At 32.9% G+C, this 19,763-nt stretch overlaps 1 protein-coding gene across 1 annotated transcript in view; it reads left to right on the top strand.

Annotated features, from left to right (window-relative positions):
• The window catches only part of LOC136987494 (mucin-6-like), a 294,367-nt gene that overhangs the window by 78,295 nt on the left and 196,309 nt on the right, over positions 1 to 19,763 (top strand). The window contains exon 28 of the mRNA XM_067285227.1: positions 3,112 to 3,213. Within this exon, the coding sequence (XP_067141328.1) occupies positions 3,112 to 3,213 (102 nt within the window). The remainder of the gene's footprint in view (positions 1 to 3,111; positions 3,214 to 19,763) is intronic.

The raw sequence follows: 19,763 nt of genomic DNA, 5'->3' as shown, positions 1-19,763 counted from the left end.
CTATATATATTGCAAATCTGGTCGTGAGAGTCAGTTAATGCGATTTCATTATATAAAAATTTATACTTAATATAAACAGTAAAGTTAGACTTTACTACTTTCAGTATTTTGTAAATAAATATATTATGTATTTAAGATTTTAAATTTATAATAACTGTCAACAAAATAGATTTCTGCTTAATACGAGTATAAAAGTTATTATTAATTAAATGCAATTAATTAAACAGAAACATTAAATTTTTACATTCCACAGTATTTCAAAAGATACACGTGTGTAAATATTGTAGCCTTAGGAAAAACAATGTTTATTAGACCATTCCAGTCGTGCGTTGAGAGAAATGTGGTATAAACAGAAGAAAATGGTTTTCCAGTCAGCTACAATTATCTTACGGAATTAATTGTATAACTAAACGCAAATATAAGAAAAATGTAACCTCTTAATGAAAAATTAGTCGTGTTTTTGTATTGGCATTTCAAGTTTGAAAACACAAAACAGCTCAACGTCTTCGTAATATTTCCATTAATTAATATATTGCATCATTAACCTTACACACATTTAGCTAACGACTGCGGTTAGTTGATAAGTTTGATGCATTAATTCGATGGTTTCAATATATAAAATAGTACACTTCAAATTTAAAAGTATTTGTTAAAAAGCATCTAAGTTTCATATATAAAAATGAAAATATTGCGTACAGTAACCATTCGAATGACGCAGTAATTTAAATATCACGAAACATGCGTTTAAACGAAATGAAGTGCTTATAATTAACAAATTTTTTAGAACATGCAATCAAATGTAGACAGATTAATTTATATGTAGGAATCCGATGGATAATTTGTGGTGTGATGTACGAAGGTTGAACGTTATTTTTCGCGTAATTTAAAACAGTTCGTCATATGTGATACTTGTAAATCGTTCTATATAGTGTAATTACATCTGAAAATATTGTATGGCAGTAAAAACGGAATAATAACGAAAATTTCACAAACGAAATATTAGTGGCGGAAAGTGAATAGTTTAGAACAGTGATTTCCAAACTTTTTCGATCCACCACCCCCTTTGTTCTATAAAGTTATACCCAACGCCCCCTAACCCATTTTCACTTGTGTGAGAGAGGATTGGAAACATTCTTAGGAAATCTTTTCTATGAATCTCACACTGTGCCCTTACCGTACATTGTTCTCAACATCTGGAAACCATTAAACGCAATGTTTCCTCTTATCCGTTTAACAAAGGAAAGGGAACGGCTGTCAGTGACCCCAACTTTTACCTTTGGTCACCGTTCAGTACCATGCCTCCAGTGCCCCCTAGTTACTCACCGCCCACAGGGGGGCGGTAGCGCCCACTTTGAGAACCACTGGTTTAGAAAAAGAAAAATATTGTAAAAATTCTAAATATCGCCATTGTTTTGTTTAATAATACAGTACGAAGTCATTATGTGACAAATAATTCGCAAATATCGTATGAAATACATAATGAAAATTATGACATGATATTTATAATAATTAATAATTATTGTTTTTTGTTGCTTTAATTTTAATACACTAAATATTGGAAAATGTTTTTGTAAAGTAAATTTATATGCCAAATGTTAAAGAAAAGCATATTCTTACTTCGAAAATACTTCATCATAGAACATTGTATTTTCTGTAAATGATAACACAATATATACAATTTTGTTGAAAGGAAAAAAAATCGTTGCCAGTGTTATTTAAGTAGAACAATCGTTATTGTTACTGTTTTTGTAAGTTTCGTTAAGTGTTCTGCACTAAAATGAAAACGAGGTACGATTGTTTATTTATCTTTATGCGTTTGACTGCCAGAAAAATAATATCGATGAAACTGATTGATCTGCTTATTAAATTCATCTGATGTGATTATTGTGTTGCGTTTTCCCCTTTCGACAACACCTACACCCCTATCGACTACGTTGTCTTCAGCTAGCACAGGTATATACAGCTTTCTTATGTCTGTATACAATTATTAATACTAAAGTAAACCACAAATGGATATAAGTTATCTGTTATTTCCGTAGCTCATTTAAATATGCATTTATGTTATAATACTAACTAATCATTCGATATCGCAATAAAAGCAATCGTAAGACATGCGAATGTGACACGTGTTGAAAAGTGAAAAAAATAGATTATATTTGTTATTAAAGAGGATATAAATGATGTACTGTTCAGAAAAGAATCATTGGTTTTTCTTGGATAAAGAGAGACAACGTCTTTTCGTTATTATTAAAAGCAAAAATCGCTGGTTGCGAGTGATAAAATGATGCAAGGAATGTTTTTCAGAATAATCATTCTGCAAGACATTTCTTCCCAACAGTACGTTTTCGTAGTAATTCTTGTTGTCGTTTGCTGAAAGTTGGTCATTACAGTTAGTTCATTATCAGCTAACAGTTATTTAGCAAATAGAACGCATGTGAACGAATTATGCTACAGCGGTTGTTATAGTTGTGTTGCTAGTTTGGGGTCATAGATGAAATAACCACAGAATTTGACTTGTAAAACAAATTTATTTGGAGCTCTAGTACAGAGAGTGTCAGCAATACCATGCACGTGGTCAGAAAGGCTGACCGGGAGACAAAGGGAAAAATCTAGGGGCACGGTAAGTGTTGCCAGGTTGGTCACACTAGCATAAATAATTTCGGCAGATGGTTTTACAAAATATTTTAAGTCTTTGCACCGCAATAAATTGTTTTATGTGCGTATGGATTTCCAGACAATTTAAAATGTTTTAATGTCATACATTAGTTCAATTTTCAAGCCTTTGTTTTCTACTTCTTTAAAATAAACATTTTCAAGGGCGCAACAAAAGAGAAGTGAAGTATACGGCCGAGGATAAGACGATAAGATATAACAAATGGATGAATTGTAGCTACAATAAGATATAAATAGGAATGTAATATAATGTTCAGTAATAATAATAAATGATATATATTGCAAATGACAAATGGAAAATCGCAGAAATTGTAAAGAAATTCTCCTGGTATTCTAGTTGATATGCTAGTTTATTTTATTTCATATTTGCTTACGAAGTAAATTTAAAATATTAATTATTTGGTTGTATTACTTAAAGCTTTTGTAAAAAATTTTTAGCTTTTACTTCATCTTCTACACGTTCGTCGTCTGCAACACCACGGAATAAAGTAGAACCAAGTACAACTACAATATCGCCTACAACACCAAAAATCGTAAGAGGTAAGAATTTTCATGTCTACAAACTTTCAATTTTAATTACAGGCAGTCCTCTACTTACGAGCATTCGACTTACGAACTTTCGAAGTTACGAACAAAGCCGACAGATGGCGGGTCAAATTGCAGTTGGTTATTTTTTATGTATAGTCAAGTTTATTTTTGAAGTTTTACGTTAAAACATATACAGTACATACATATGTACATTTGTAGTTGTTTTAAATGAGTAATTTTAATAAATAATGTACTCTACATGTGATTGATTTGAATTTATACTTTCCTTTAACAATCTTAATTCAACATTATTCAAGTAGCCTAAACATTACATAATTGTAAAATCAACGTTGTATTTGAGTTTTTGCGCCAAACATCGTGTTTTCGAGTTACGAACTTTTCGACTTGCGAACGACCGCTACGAACGGATTAAGTTCGTAAGTAGAGGACTTACTGTATAATTTTTACATGCTCGAAAAGAACAAAAGAATGAAATGTAATTAATAGAGTGAATCTAAAACATTGTTTCTTTCAGTTGTAATTTTATAATTTTAAGTATAAAAATTTCCTATGTAAAACATACTTTTAGCAGATGAACGAACATCTTTTAATTTACGAGGGTGGTTCAATAAGTAAGGTAACAAGAATTCATACGGGTGTAACATTCCTTATGTGATTATAAGCTCCTACCAGGCCTGAGTAGGTTGATCAGTGCTTTGCCATTTTGTCTTTAGATGGTCGTCATTTCATTCATACTTTTCCAACATCGAATATATGTTTGTGGCACTTACAGAAACGTCAACCGTTGAAGTGCGTAGTGTGATCACATTTCTGCTTCTAAAGCGGAAATTCATCGCCAACATGTTGAGTTATACAGTGCAGGTGTTATGTCGTGGAAGCTGGTATGGGTTTGATGCATTAAATTCGATAATAACAGGATACATGGGCAAGATGAGTAGAAATCTCGCCAGCCAAGCACAATCACTATAGACGATGTGCGCTGCCTTGAATGTCTGATTCAGGAGGATTGACGCATTCGAGTTTGAAATGTTGCTAGTGAATTGAACCTCTCACTGGGAACTGTACACAATATCATTCATGACCAACTTGGATACAGAGAAAGCGTTTAGCGGAGTACTGAGGCATCTCACAGAAAGTTATAAAACCATTAGGATGGAATGATCAGTAGTGGGGGTAAGGAGGAGTTTGAGCCCAATTCCCCCTTACTCCCACTACTACTCTCCTCGCCGATTTTTACAAATCGAAACCATTCTCCCAACTAAAAATACATAAATTTCAAACTAAAAAAAATATATTCATTCATTTTTTAAAAATTTGAAAAAATTTCTATGTCAGTCTCCAATTTTAAATAGGGAAAACTTAAACAGTTGGATATTGTTAATTCTATTCAGAATGAAAAAATAAAAACATTATCTATCTATCAATATGCAAAAATCTACCTTGTAGTGTACACAAATATCTTCCATGAGGTGTATCAAAATAATTCATCCTTATAAATATGATATGACTCACCATTGAGAGTTATTACTAACTTAAGATCATCATAATTTAACTTCTTTGTTGGAGTCTCCATTTATTTCTCTTACATTGAATGGGATAGCTTTCAATGACTACATGATGTGGTTAGAACTTATCATCGTGTGAACAAATAAACAAAATAAAATAAAATAAAAACTACGCATCATATGCAACAAATATATACATCAAATATAGTTCATTCACAAGAATGTTGTTTTCATCAGCTGAAAATCTACTGCGGGTTCCAATTGATAATATATAACCTGCTTTAAATGGAGTGACCTTACCATCTTCTTCTACTAATATATCATTTATAAATATATCTAAATCTAACCCAGGGCTCTTATTTTTTACATGAATTATTATATTTCTAATGTGTCCATTACCCAGTAACAGATATTCCTTAAATTTTTTTTGTGGGTAATAAGTCCTTCCATTCTCTGGCATAAATTCAAATTCAATAATACTTGTAGAGGGCACTTTATTTAATTCAATCATTATTTTAGTATCAACATAATATTTATTAGCAACTTCAAATTTATAAGTAGGTAGCGAAACGTTTATTATTCTCTTTTTATTAGCATCAAATACGTCTTTCTGTAAAACGATTGCATTATTTTCAAAATATCGTTTATTCACAACATTTTTTTCTTTTGTTGCATCATCAACATTACCAATTCTTTTCAGTCGTAGAGAAACCGTGTTGTGCTAGATTGCTTATTCGAATTGTTAAACACAAGATCGTGTTATTTACTCAATCACTTGGCTTTTGCCAAGTGATTGAGTAAATAACACTTGGAAAAAAGTCACTTGGAAAAAACTTGGAAAACACTTGGAAAAAATCCAAGTGATTGAGTTAATAACACGATCTTGTGTTTAGCAATTCGAATAACCAATTCTTTTGTTTATTGTATTGAATGCACCATTATATAATTTCAGACATTTACTAGTTAATTCCTGAAGTCTTTAACTCGTTTCTGTTATGAAATTATTAACGCTTAAATCTAAATCATTAATATTTTTCTCTGAATCAGTTTTATTAGTTATATGATCTTCTTCTAATGTTTTAAATTTATTAGCATTTTCTTTAGCAAAAGCTTGAAAATCATTATTTAATTCACCGATTATTTCTAATTTATTATCAATATATCCTTTGGTTGCCGCATCGTTTTCATTCGTTGGATCCCTACAATGTTTTAAGATCTTATTTTGCATATCATAATTTTTATCATTCGTTAACTTGAAACCATTATTCGGAGGACCACGAGGACCTTCTTTTAGTTCGTCATAATATTGACCAAAAGGAAACCAAGCCATTTATTTACTTTAAAGTTTTGATGATTTCAAAAATCTTATTATACATATTCATAAATCCTTTCCTTTTTTCGACTAGAGCGAAATAAAATCTATACGGTTTAGCGGCTGTTTGTCTCAATTGCCAAAAGAATTCAACTTTCAGATTATCAACATTATTATAAGAGGGATGATTAGAAACATCGAAATGGATTATAGGATAAAGCCTCTTATAGTTTGTATAATTTACTAAAGAACCAGATCCTGTGCGATTTGTATTTAATCCTGCCGCTAAGGAATCTGAATAATATCTCGAATAATCTAATTCTCCAGGTTTAAAACTAACATTATAGTTTTCTTTTGAATATTCATCGTTATTAATTTTTATCCACCTCTCATATCTAAGTTATCGAAAATCATATCATTTTGATTCTGATTGTTTTCCTTTTCTTGATTTTGCAGGATTACAAAAATATTTCTAATTTCATCTGTGGTCGTATTTACTATTATTGTACCGCTAATGCCATTTTGAACATTACTTTTAATTAATCTAACAGAACACCAATTAATTTCTATATCCATTTTTTTCTCTGGACAGATGAGGGATTTAGAGATAGACTATTAAAATTAGCTTGTTGTTCAGGATATAGCTTTATATGTCGTAACCAAAGTGAAATATCTGATATTATTACTTTATAATTTGGATTGTCAACGTGGGTATAGATCATATCATTATTTGAATTTCTCCAAAACACAAATCTAACATCGATGTTTGTTATTATTTTCCTAATGTCGTTGAAAAATCCAAACATCTGTTTAATTGGTATCCACAGTTTGATCTTGTTGCTGTTTTTGGTTAATATCCATCTTTCTGTAAATCCTTCATTATAATTTGCGGTTTTCTTTAAACCTTTTAGAAAATTCTCCATTTTTTCTCTAGCTCCAAGATCTTGATCATCGGATCCATCAAATATCAAAATTTGTTTATTTGGCGATTCCCAGGTGTCAATGAAAAACAACATATTAGTTGCTTCATAGGTAGAGTAATCTTTCGTAAAGTTTATAAGACCATTAATATGACGAACCAATGAGGATAATTCAATTTCTTCAATTAATGTCTTACCGATGCGTAATTCTGATCCTAAGAACACGTTTCCTGTATTTACCAAAGTTACGTCATCATTTTCAATCGAAGAACCATTCTGCTTTGTAATTTTCAATTCTGGACAGATATAACCACTTGAAAATTAAATCATATCATTTACATCTTTAATATTAAATTCGTATTTCGCTGATTCCTTTTTATCGACTGTAACTTTATCTTCTCTATGCTGTTTGTACTCAAAACTTTCGATTTCATTGTCGTAATAATTTGGAAGAGTTAAATCCCAAACCTTTTCATTTATTACTTTAAAAATTTCTTTAATCCTGTTCCATATAAACTTTGTTTAGTTAAAATATTTCTTACTCTATCTTCCACAGTCGGTGATTTTTTAGATTCAAACTGTTTCACCTTTTCGTCAACAACAGATTTGGCCTGACTTCCTAATATTTGCAATAACTTCTTGCTAGCTGTCTTAATTGCATCAATAAATATATTTCCACTCCCATAATATCTGTTATTTCCAACTAACAGTCTATGCTTATTGTAATTCATTTATTTAGTCTAAAATTAAACGATAAACAACTCTCTGTTTATTAAGATCAATCAAATTATCATCCTCATCAGTTATCCACATTCGAATTCTATAAATATAATGATTTCTATTGATGTCCACAAATATGGGATTAATCTCTTCAATTTTTATCAAACATCCAAGTGAATGAGATGGCGTAAATGTATATAAAATATCACTCGTGTAATCGTTGTACTCTACTCCACTGATTACATCACAATGAATATGAATATCATCGACTCCCTTGGAAATATTTGCTATGTATATTCCATTCTGTTCTTCATCTCCCTATATCTTTGGTTCAAAGCCTAATATCTCACGTAGTTTACCTATACTCAGACCAATTTTATATCCACGTTCTAAATGAATTATAAATCTTGTTGTTTCAAAATGAATTCCAAACTTTATAGAAAGAGGAATTCCAAAAAATTTTACTAAAAAGTTATTTAATTCTCGAAGAGTGTAATTTCCATTTTCTATCGTTACGTCATGCCACTTTGTTTTATCAAAATATCTAAAGGTATTATTACTAAATTTTTCATCGATATAATGCCAAGAAACCCACACAGACATTGATTTCAAAGCTAATTTCGAATTGTTTACAGGTACTGGATTTTTAAACTCTATTGTAAAGTCTTTTGATTTATCAGCATTTTTCGATTCTAAGACTATTAATTTCATTTATATAAAACAAAATTCTCGTTAAACTCGCTCGTTTTTTGCGTAAATGATTATAAATCTTTAACGGATGATTTACCTTTATTTCCTTCTACTATGTATTTCATGCAATAGTAACCACATGTAACAGACGTAGGATTCTGAAAAAAAAAACTATAGTTATATCTTATTTCCTTTTTAGACGTTTTAAATATTTAAAAATTTCTTTTGGAATTATCTCTCTTTTCAATCCCATTGAATTTTTAAACTTATATTCACCAAAAGGATCAAAGAATTCGACAAAAGGATATTTAGAATCGTTATAATAACAAACCCAATATGTGCCATCTCCAGTTGAAATATTTAAATTAATTATATCATTTTCAAATTTTGTAATTGTTTTTGGTAATAGATCAATTGTAAAAACACTTCTAAATCCTTTTTCGTTTTACATATTATCCTTTATCATTTCGTTGGATATTCCCAATTCTGAATCACTCCTTTCCCTAGTTTGAAATTTGGCAATATTAGACCTAAAGGGCCTAGGGAAGGATGAAAGGGGAGAAAGTTCTCTTTATTTATTTTTTATTACATTCCGAACCAGTTGCTTTATCTAAAGCTTTCTTGACTCCCCATCCTGCTGCGCCCGATAAAGTTCCTGTAGCTACAGTCGTTAAAATTGGAATTAAAAATGGTAAGAAGCTTCCATTTTTTTTAAAATTGCGTTCTGCTTAATTTTATTCTCTTTCCTTCATTAATATTTTTTATCTGAGTGTTTGTTAAAAACATGATCATTAGAAGGTTTAGATTTTCGTATTTGTAAATTTATTTCTTCGTTATTCTTTAAAGCTGATTTCAATTTATTTCTTTTTATATTCGCTGAGATAAACTCTGGTCTTAATATAATTACTCATTTATTAAAATAAGAAATTTGAATAATATTCTTAAACTATATCAACTGTTATTTCACCTGACTTTAATATTAAATCTAGAATTTCGACAATTTTATTATATACTTTTTTTATCCCCTCCTACCAGCTTATCAGTTAATTTTTCTAATTCACTAATTAATCCTTCTCCACTAATTTTAAATGATTGCGAAGCAGACTTTAAAACTTTTAATTTTTCTCTATAAAGTTTAAATAAATCTAAATCGGCCTGATAAAAATTTAACTCCTCTTCTAATGCTTTTCATTGAAAATCATCTGTTGATTTCTTTAATTTTCTATTCACTTTTGCTTTAAACGAACCTAATTATTTAGTTCTTCTTTCGGGTTTTTCGAGCATTTCATCTATTTCATTGGGTACATTAACTAATTGTTATGGTAAAATAAAGCTATTTTGCTTTAAATACCAAGCATCTAATCCTTCATCTAAGTTAACTGCAGTATATCTATACTTTCTTTTTGGCGTGGCTTCCACTAAAGTTGATTCAGCTTCAGAAAGTTGAGGTGATGACGAATCAATGGTGGAAGGAATTGTTATGTTATGAATAGCATCTTCAATAGCTTTTAAATCTTGTCTAACATCTTGCATAGGAAGTTCTAATTTCTCTGTAACTGGCTTATGAAATTCTGAAAGACTTTTTTCATATTTTTATTTTCTTAATAATTGTTCTTCATTCTTTATTTTTATTGCTGTATTCTGCTTAGCTAAAGTAAGTAAAGCTTTCTTTTTCTTCTCATCCATTTACTAAGTTGAAAAAACATCAAGCGCAAACTGAAATTTTTTTAAGTAAATAAATGATTAAGATAAAAGATTATACAGAATCAGATGATTATGAAGATCCTAAAAATTCTTCGTTCTCAATTAAAGATAACACCTTTTCTTCAAGATCTGTTAACGGTGGAGTACTTCTTTTTTATCCACCTGTTCTAAATATATCTTTCCTTAAAGCAGCCGCTTTACTTTTTGTTCGGGAACGCCACTGACTCCATTTTTTTTTTAATTGTTCCACTTCGATCAGCTGACCATTAGCCAGACAGTTCACTTTATCTCTAACTTCTTGCCAACCATCTCCTAAAGTATTTTTCGAAATATTTTCGTCCAATTTCCCTTTAGCTAAATATAGACGCTTTTGCAACTCGATTATCAAAATTTCCATTTGTTCCGAGGACAACGTAAGTCGAGACATTTCGATTATCTCGTGCCGTACCACGTGCTCTATATTTTCGTATTCTGCACTTTCGAAAATAGTACAATTTCATAGGTTAAAATTCTATACCGCGTTGCGCGCGCAGATAACCCAAACATGTATAATCAACCGAATAGAATCGTGCCGTCAACGACAAAGACGAGATCGTTAGGAACGACTAGAATCGCCACTGCGTATGAGAGATGAATTTCGTCTCTCGCTTTGACGTCATTCGTCGGTGAAAGAAGAGACGAGAGATAAGTGACCAGAATACGGCCCCTGAATTTTCAAAGTAGGTAACACTATCTCTGTCAGTACGAAGAATTCTACGTAGAGATGATAGCGGCTTAATGGAAACATAACCCCTTGTTTCTTGGAAGCACGAACTACACAAATAGTAATAGTTTTATAAATACGGAGAAAAAGGTTGTAAAAATACAACATGTTTTTAATTATTAATGAGGTGTACAGCAGTAGCTGGGAAGAGAGATCTACGGACCAGGTTGTTAATATGAATAAATTAATAGCAGCTAAATTTTTCGCCTGAGTACCCTGAATTTGTTACTGTTGCAGCTACTAGATATAGAAGACTCAGGCTTCATTTTCTGGGTAGAGATGAGTTTTTAAAAAATACCCTAAATGCTCGTAACGATTAAGATTTTCATTACAAACTAGGGTTACTCGCTGCTCTCACATTTTTTTGAAGACGATGCGAGAGAATGGAATTATATGTGAGCAGTAGTGATAGACATAGCGACTTACACCATTTATGAATTACAATAGCGTTTATTGTAAGAAAATATACTTACATCTAACAATCATTTTAAGTTAGTTCGGGAGAGAAAAGGCCAGAGTTCGACTCGAGTTTTAGGAAAAGGAAGTTAGAACATGTTAAACCCGCAGAAAGGATGTATGTGCCTTATTTGGCTTTGACGCCTAAGTAAAGCACTATCGTCAATACTTTCCCAGTTTTGGCAATATTTTTATTTAACTACTTTAAGCATTTCGTCACGATTTTTGCGTATATTGCTGTTTGACAAGTGACATATCAATGACCTTTATAAGCTAATAATCTTTACTTGTTTTAATGAGTTATTAATTGTTGCCTGATGTAAGTGAATTTTGTAAGACAGCCAATGTAGTAATGCTTAAATTTGTTATTCATTCGTATACTAAAACTACAGTATTATATTGAATTACACATTTATTTCTTAGATTAGTGTTTTTCATCCGTCGGTCCGCGAAAAATATTTAATCGTACTAAAGTTGGAATGGTTGATTACGAGTAACATTTAAATAGTAATCCAGAATTACTGTACGTAACAAATTACGTACAGTAACTCTAGATAAGCATAATATATAGTCGCTTATAATTATTTGATCGACGTAAAATTATCCATAACTTCTCCGATGAGATAAATTTTGAAAACACTGTCCTAGATGATATACATTCTAATGTTTAGATAGTTAGCCAGAAATGGATATAACAATTTACACTTTTACTTGTTCTAACAACGAAAGTGGCCATAAATAGCTTAACAAATTCTATTTGTGGTTTCTTACTAAAGCCTTGGTTGTCAATTTAGGTACAGTCCCGACCATAATTCTAGACTATCAGTCGATCGACAGCGCAGCTCCGGAAATTGATCACTTGATAAGCCAGGTGGTCCTACCTGTTAGCAAAGGCGTCTCAGATGGACTGACCCGATTTGCGCCGTAATAGGGGTGAGGAAATCGAGCTGGAGGGACTAATTGTGCAGTCAAGCGTGATGCAGGTTGACATTACTAATCGCTCATCGCTTGCCTAATGCTGGGTTCGAACCATCGGTCGTTTGTTTTTTTTATTGTAAATTTCCGCCATCGATTAGCAGAAATTATGATTTTATCTGTTATTTTTATACTTTTCTTTCTTTATAACGTTTTTTTACGTTTATTTTCCTGTAATTTGAGACGATACAGCTTTAAAATAAACAGATCACGTTTCACTTGCCAATAGACTATCTTTATTGACATCGGTTTCTTTGTAATCGGAGAGGAATAGATCCTGGGTCAATTACAAGCGTGTATTGCTTTTGTAGTAATCTGAGTAGAGCGGGGGAAGTCACTTAATAAACTGCCAAGTGTTTTATTACCCTTTAAACAACTCCTTCCCACTTGTTATTCTTAGTAATCGGAGAGGGGTAGATCGTGTGTCAAGGTCAGTAAAAGTTTATTACTTTAGCAACAGGGTGTCATATGAGCTGCCACCCACTCCCCACTCTTAATGACAACAACGTGCTAAGTGTATTATTACGATGTAAACAAAAACTCCTTTCCCTGTCAGAAGTGGGTCAGATGTCAAGGCTACTGTTTGATTGTATTGAACAGAATGCTGTCCTTGATATTTACGAATCATTTTGTCAGAACTGTTTACTTTTAATACCTTTCTTGTAATTTATTTCCGTTTCGGTTATAAAATTGTTTTTATCATGTTTTAAATCTGCGCGTTTTATAATACGCTTGTATAAAGTAACGAATTAAAATGGAAATGCACATTTCATTGTTTCATAAAATATTTATTGATTATACAGAGTTGAAGTTTGCAAAAATGTTTCCATATCTCTACATCTTCGTTATTACATATATATGAATAAAATATATTGCCATTTTATAAACAGATCTTATTGAATTCAATTTGTTTTATTTTCTTGCATTTATATTCGTATTGTATTCGAATTCGCCATTTTATAATTTGTAAATATGCACGTATCACATTATATTTCATTCGTTTAATTCTATACTACTTATGTAAAAACTATTTTTATATCATTTAATTTCCTTTTATATGTTTTAATTAGTTTTTTAAGCTAATGCGACCTAATCTACGAATGGCAGCTTCCCACGCATCACATAGAATTCTACGGGGAAGCCATCATTGCAGGCGTAAAGTTGCCTCTGTAAAGTTGTTTATCTGGGTAACATACCGATCAGGAATCCTTTTCGACATTTTAAAAGAAAATAAATATACACACTTGTTTAAATTTTTAATGAATACTTTTTTATTTTAACAAAGCTATACATTTTTCTGAGCACGATTTCGATAGAAGCCTTCTAATGAAGAAGTTAACATATTGGAAACAATCTGAAGATGTTTTGAACTACAATGACAATATTTATTCTAAATGGCATAATTGACAGCGATACATCGCATTATCGTCATCATCAATTTTCAAGTTCTGAGTTGACTCGACAAACACACGATTTGTAATGCTACGAATGTCAAACCAGGTAATGAAACTTTTATTCTTACAATTCGGTTGATAAATATCGAATATTGTCCTTTCTCTACAACTGATCTAGTCTGCCGTTACCTGGATATAGAAAAGAAATTAATTGGAGAGCAACGACAGGAAATTGGGACTCATGTGTTGCTTCGAAGACCCACTCTTTAAGATTCCAATTTTGTTTTTCTAAGTAAACAGGTTCAACTATAAAGGTGACATGCTTTTGTTTTTTTCCACATCTACGTTTCTTTCCTAATCGCTTTTTCTTTCTGAATTTTATTTCCCCTCCCCTTTTCGCAAACACACCACTGTATTGCTTACTGATTAAGTTTTGAAAGTTGACAGACAAAACACGAAGTTTATTGGTTTGTTATTATCCAATAAAACATTGGAAAATTTCCTTGAACATGATTTGTTAAATGGTTTTAGCCACACCTTCTTCTAATTGCTTGATTGGTCATTATTGTTTGTCACACCCTGCATAAAGCGTATTGGCCGTAAATCATTACCGACCTATATCAGAATCGCCAATCAGAGGTCACAAATATATGTAAGCGACCAATCTGCCAGCAATGCACATTAATATCAAGTAACAGTTATAATAACTATTATAACATTTAATTCTGCAACGATTTTATGACTTCTTTGCAAAACAATCAGATTAGAAATGAGTAAATACATTTATTAACTCTAGTTACAAACAACTCGTTAACAAAACTCGCTCTTAATTACGCCATTTAGAATAAATATTGTCATTGTAGTTCAAAACATCTTCAGATTGTTTCCAATATGTTAACTTCTTCATTAGAAGGCTTCTATCGAAATCGTGCTCAGAAAAATGTATAGCTTTGTTAAAATAAAAAAGTATTCATTAAAAATTTAAACAAGTGTGTATATTTATTTTCTTTTAAAATGTCGAAAAGGATTCCTGATCGGTATGTTACCCAGATAAACAACTTTACAGAGGCAACTTTACGCCTGCAATGATGGCTTCCCCGTAGAATTCTATGTGATGCGTGGGAAGCTGCCATTCGTAGATTAGGTCGCATTAGCTTAAAAAACTAATTAAAACATATAAAAGGAAATTAAATGATATAAAAATAGTTTTTACATAAGTAGTATAGAATTAAACGAATGAAATATAATGTGATACGTGCATATTTACAAATTATAAAATGGCAAATTCGAATACAATACGAATATAAATGCAAGAAAATAAAACAAATTGAATTCAATAAGATCTGTTTATAAAATGGCAATATTTTTTATTCATATATATGTAATAACGAAGATGTAGAGATATGGAAACATTTTTGCAAACTTCAACTCTGTATAATCAATAAATATTTTATGAAACAATGAAATGTGCATTTCCATTTTAATTCGTTACTTTATACAAGCGTATTATAAAACGCGCAGATTTAAAACATGATAAAAACAATTTTATAACCGAAACGGAAATAAATTACAAGAAAGGTATTAAAAGTAAACAGTTCTGACAAAATGATTCGTAAATATCAAGGACAGCATTCTGTTCAATACAATCAAACAGTAGCCTTGACATCTGACCCACTTCTGACAGGGAAAGGAGTTTTTGTTTACATCGTAATAATACACTTAGCACGTTGTTGTCATTAAGAGTGGGGAGTGGGTGGCAGCTCATATGACACCCTGTTGCTAAAGTAATAAACTTTTACTGACCTTGACACACGATCTACCCCTCTCCGATTACTAAGAATAACAAGTGAGAAGGAGTTGTTTAAAGGGTAATAAAACACTTGGCAGTTTATTAAGTGACTTCCCCCGCTCTACTCAGATTACTACAAAAGCAATACACGCTTGTAATTGACCCAGGATCTATTCCTCTCCGATTACAAAGAAACCGATGTCAATAAAGATAGTCTATTGGCAAGTGAAACGTGATCTGTTTATTTTAAAGCTGTATCGTCTCAAATTACAGGAAAATAAACGTAAAAAAACGTTATAAAGAAAGAAAAGTATAAAAATAACAGATAAAATCATAATTTCTGCTAATCGATGGCGGAAATTTACAATAAAAAAAACAAACGACCGATGGTTCGAACCCAGCATTAGGCAAGCGATGAGCGATTAGTAATGTCAACCTGCATCACGCTTGACTGCACAATTAGTCCCTCCAGCTCGATTTCCTCACCCCTATTACGGCGCAAATCGGGTCAGTCCATCTGAGACGCCTTTGCTAACAGGTAGGACCACCTGGCTTATCAAGTGATCAATTTCCGGAGCTGCGCTGTCGATCGACTGATAGTCTAGAATTATGGTCGGGACTGTACTTACCTACTTGTCTAGTTTGGTAAAGATTAGATAGGTATTTCCTAATCCTTACTAAACTAGCTCCTTAAATCTCCAAAAATAAATGATAGTAATTTTATTTAACAGATGATTAAATATCATGACAAATTATAAAGAATTTAAGTAAAACTAGTCTTACGTAGTACAGTTTGTTAAATGGGACATACTTTCTCAGAAAGAAACACAAGTATCAATTTTATGATCGAATTCATATGTTATTGGGAATGTTAGGTCTTCAGGAATGCTACCTTTATCTTTTCTCGAGTTTTGAGAAAGAAATTTCTGTCATTAAAAATACGCAAGAAACTGGAATTTATTGAAACGTTATTCAACCTGCTTCACATATTTTACTATCAATATTACTTACCTGCGATTGTAAAAATATAAAATAATTACTTGAATTAAAGCAACATTCCCTTATAATTATAAAGCTGGAAGTAAATTTGTGAAATACTGAAATTAAAAAAATAATAATAATAGCGAGGTTGTTGCGATGTTTTCAACGCGAAGACGTGTTTGTCGGATGTTCATCGTCGCCATCCGCCTCAATGTGCCGATTAACACTTTGGAGTTTCTCACCGTTTAGGCATAAGTACAGTACATCACATTGTAGCGGAACATCTTTCAGATGTTCCGCTACAATGTGATGTACTGTACCTTATTTTCCAGAATCTTAGTGGTAGATCTAGCTTTATCTAGGATCTAGGTCTAGGTCTGAGTGAAGTTATAAATTTAAGTGTTTTCGCGAAAGCAAAGAGTTTGGGTGTGTCTGGTGAAGCCATCACCGCCTTGTTTAGGCCCTGCATTATGGCAAGAGACGTACTTGTAAACGCACTACCCGAGCAAGTAGTTTATTCACGTAACTCTCTTCAACCGGGACACAGTCCGTGTCTACGCTGAATTACCTCATCATTGTTTGTATGTTGCTTCCTTGAATAAAACTAGTGCTCTGCTCTTAACTGCTCTCAGTGAAACAACTTGCTCATCTGCTAGCCACTTCTCGCTCCTTCTTACTTGTCTCCATATGTTCCCTCTTCCCTTTTTTTAATGGTTGTTAGAGCATATTTCCATCGCGGCTCTCCATTTGTAGCATTCCTTATAGACTTCAGATTGTCCTTTTAATGTCCGGCATCACCGTTTCAAGTGGGGATTTTGTTGAGCCAGAAGTATACATTGGTTCGTGAGACACTGTTCGGTAAAGGATCATGGAACAGAAAATAACACCGAGAAAAACAGGTACAACCACCCTGTCAACATACGCTACGGACCCCGCTGTAAAAGCCTAGTTAAATAACACCAGTCTCATAAAAAATCATTCCAAACAGACCACACCAGGGCCATGAAAACCCTCGAAATGTACAAAGCAAGCAAGTCAGGGAATTGTATAAATTTCAAAGAAAGAAACGCGATATAGGATGCGTGGCGATACGCATGTGAAGAGCGTCCTCATCGGTAAGTACATATTATTCCCTTGATGATAGGCAACTATATTATTATACAGATATGGGGACTTTTGTCGACACATTAAGTCTAGTAAATTAATAAAAAATCTTTGCCTTTAGTTTCATAATGGTGAAAATTAATACGTATTCTACACGTTCTAAATTCTAAGCATTCCATATTTGAACGATATTGAGCCTGAAGAAGAATCTTGGTAAAATATCGAAAAAGTTGGTTCATTTGCTATATTCTCATTGCACTGGAAGACTAAAGGTTAGAAGAGATACTTTTTTAAAAATCTCTATCCTCGAAATCTATACTTTTCTTAATTTGCTTTCTACCGGAAAGTTGTGAAAACGTAAAAACAAACCTTCGTTTTTATACGTTTCTGGTAATATTTAATATAATTTCACTGAAATGTATAACGTCATGATATTGTGGCTAAACGCCATTATTGTAATGTATAGTTTTAATTAGTCTAACGTATTTTATTGTATATTAGAATATATTTTCCTTCCTCCTTCCTAGTACTATTATCTTCCCTTCTTGGTATTTTATCCTGACCGGTGCGTAACGGCTCAACAGCAGGTGGCCCCTTAGGACAATGAACGGTATGCGGCCCTCAGGCTATAACGGGGACGAAGAAGGTCATTCTTTGGCCAAGACTCGAGAAGGAAAGACGCGAGAGGTAGCCCTCCACTACGTTTTTGGGACCACGTGGAGAGAACAAAGAAGTGCGAAGGAACGTAGAAAAATTCGGATCGAAAGAAGAGAAGATCAAGAATATTTTTTTTGTCCCCATCGGTCAAGTACTTTACGTTTTAGTGACGAAGTTACATCGTTCGTGATTAAGAAGAGGTCCACCAACCATTGTATATAACGCACCGTAATAACGTTGTAAAAATTTGGGTACCATTTTCTCTTTCAGTCTATTCTTTTACTTTATTCGTCCTCATTGTCCCATTATCCTAATTTAGTTATAATTTAGTTATAATTAGTTATAAGTTTAGTTATAAGGTGTATATATTTATGTGTCGGAAAGAGATATTTTTTTATTGCTGGCATCCTATAAGTTCCTGTATATTATCACGCGAATTAAAGGTTCTGTTTTTCTCAAAATCCAAGATTCTTTGTAATCGGTATTCGCGTAGCTCACAATATATCAAAATTACACTAATCTACGAGGGATGATCAGAAACTAAGTGTACAAAGCCTGCAGTAAAAAATGTAGATTTTATTTAATATAACCAATACAGCCAACTGATAATACATACATTAGGTTATTTTTCGACATAGTCTCTATATCGGTTTAGGCACTTGTCACTTCGTGTGATGAGTTTGAAAATTCCCTACTGGTAAAAATCCTGTCGTTGCGTGTTCAGCCAAGTTGTCGCGAAGTGTTTCACTTTCTCGTATGAAGCGAATCATTGTTCTCATAGGTAAGGAAACAGATGAAAGTCGCTTTGACCGAGGTCCGGGCTGTAAAGAGGGTGGTCGATGATGACCCAGCGAAACTGCTTCAAAAGTATGGTAGTCTTCTGGCCTGTATGAGGTCACGCGTTGTCATGATGAAAATGATGCCCTCGGTGAGAAGTCCTGTCCGTTTTCTCCTGATTGCTTCGCGCAATCGTGTCAAGGTCTCGCAGTATAGTTCAGCGGTAACTGTTTGTCCTCTTTCCAAAAATTCCACGAGTATGACACTCGCGCTGTCCCAGAACACTGACCATCCCCTTCCCGGCAGGTGGCGTCACTTTAAACTTCTTTGTCTTTGAAGAGGAGTTGTGTTTCCACTCCAATACGACCACTTACTGCTGGGGGTGTAGTGGTAAATCCATAATTTGTCATCCGTGACAATGCGGTGAAGAAAACTGTTCACTTCCGTGGAGAACCGTAGCAAAAGTTGCAGACTTCCGCCATGCGCTTCTCTTGGGATGGTTGGACAGATTTCGTGGAATCCATCGGACACAAATTTTCCGGTACTGCAGAATATCATGAACAATGTGACGAACGCTTCCGAACGACATTCCCAATTCTACCATCATATGCCGTAACGTGATCCTCCTGTTGTCCTGAATCAGCTCCTCCACGCGAGCTGTGTTGACATCTGTTGATGCTGTGCTGGGTCGGCCAATGCGATCCTCGTCGGTGACGTTTTCTCTACCGGCAGCAAACTTCTGACACCATTCTGCGACGTGCTGTCGAGACATTACAGTCTCTCGTAAACTTCTA

This window comes from Centruroides vittatus, unplaced genomic scaffold (assembly GCF_030686945.1).
Source record: "Centruroides vittatus isolate TY-2023 unplaced genomic scaffold, ASM3068694v2 scaffold_2342, whole genome shotgun sequence".
NCBI classification, from domain to species: domain Eukaryota; kingdom Metazoa; phylum Arthropoda; class Arachnida; order Scorpiones; family Buthidae; genus Centruroides; species Centruroides vittatus.
The sequence above is the reverse complement of the archived record's forward strand: the minus strand, read 5'-3'. Positions and strand labels throughout refer to the sequence as shown.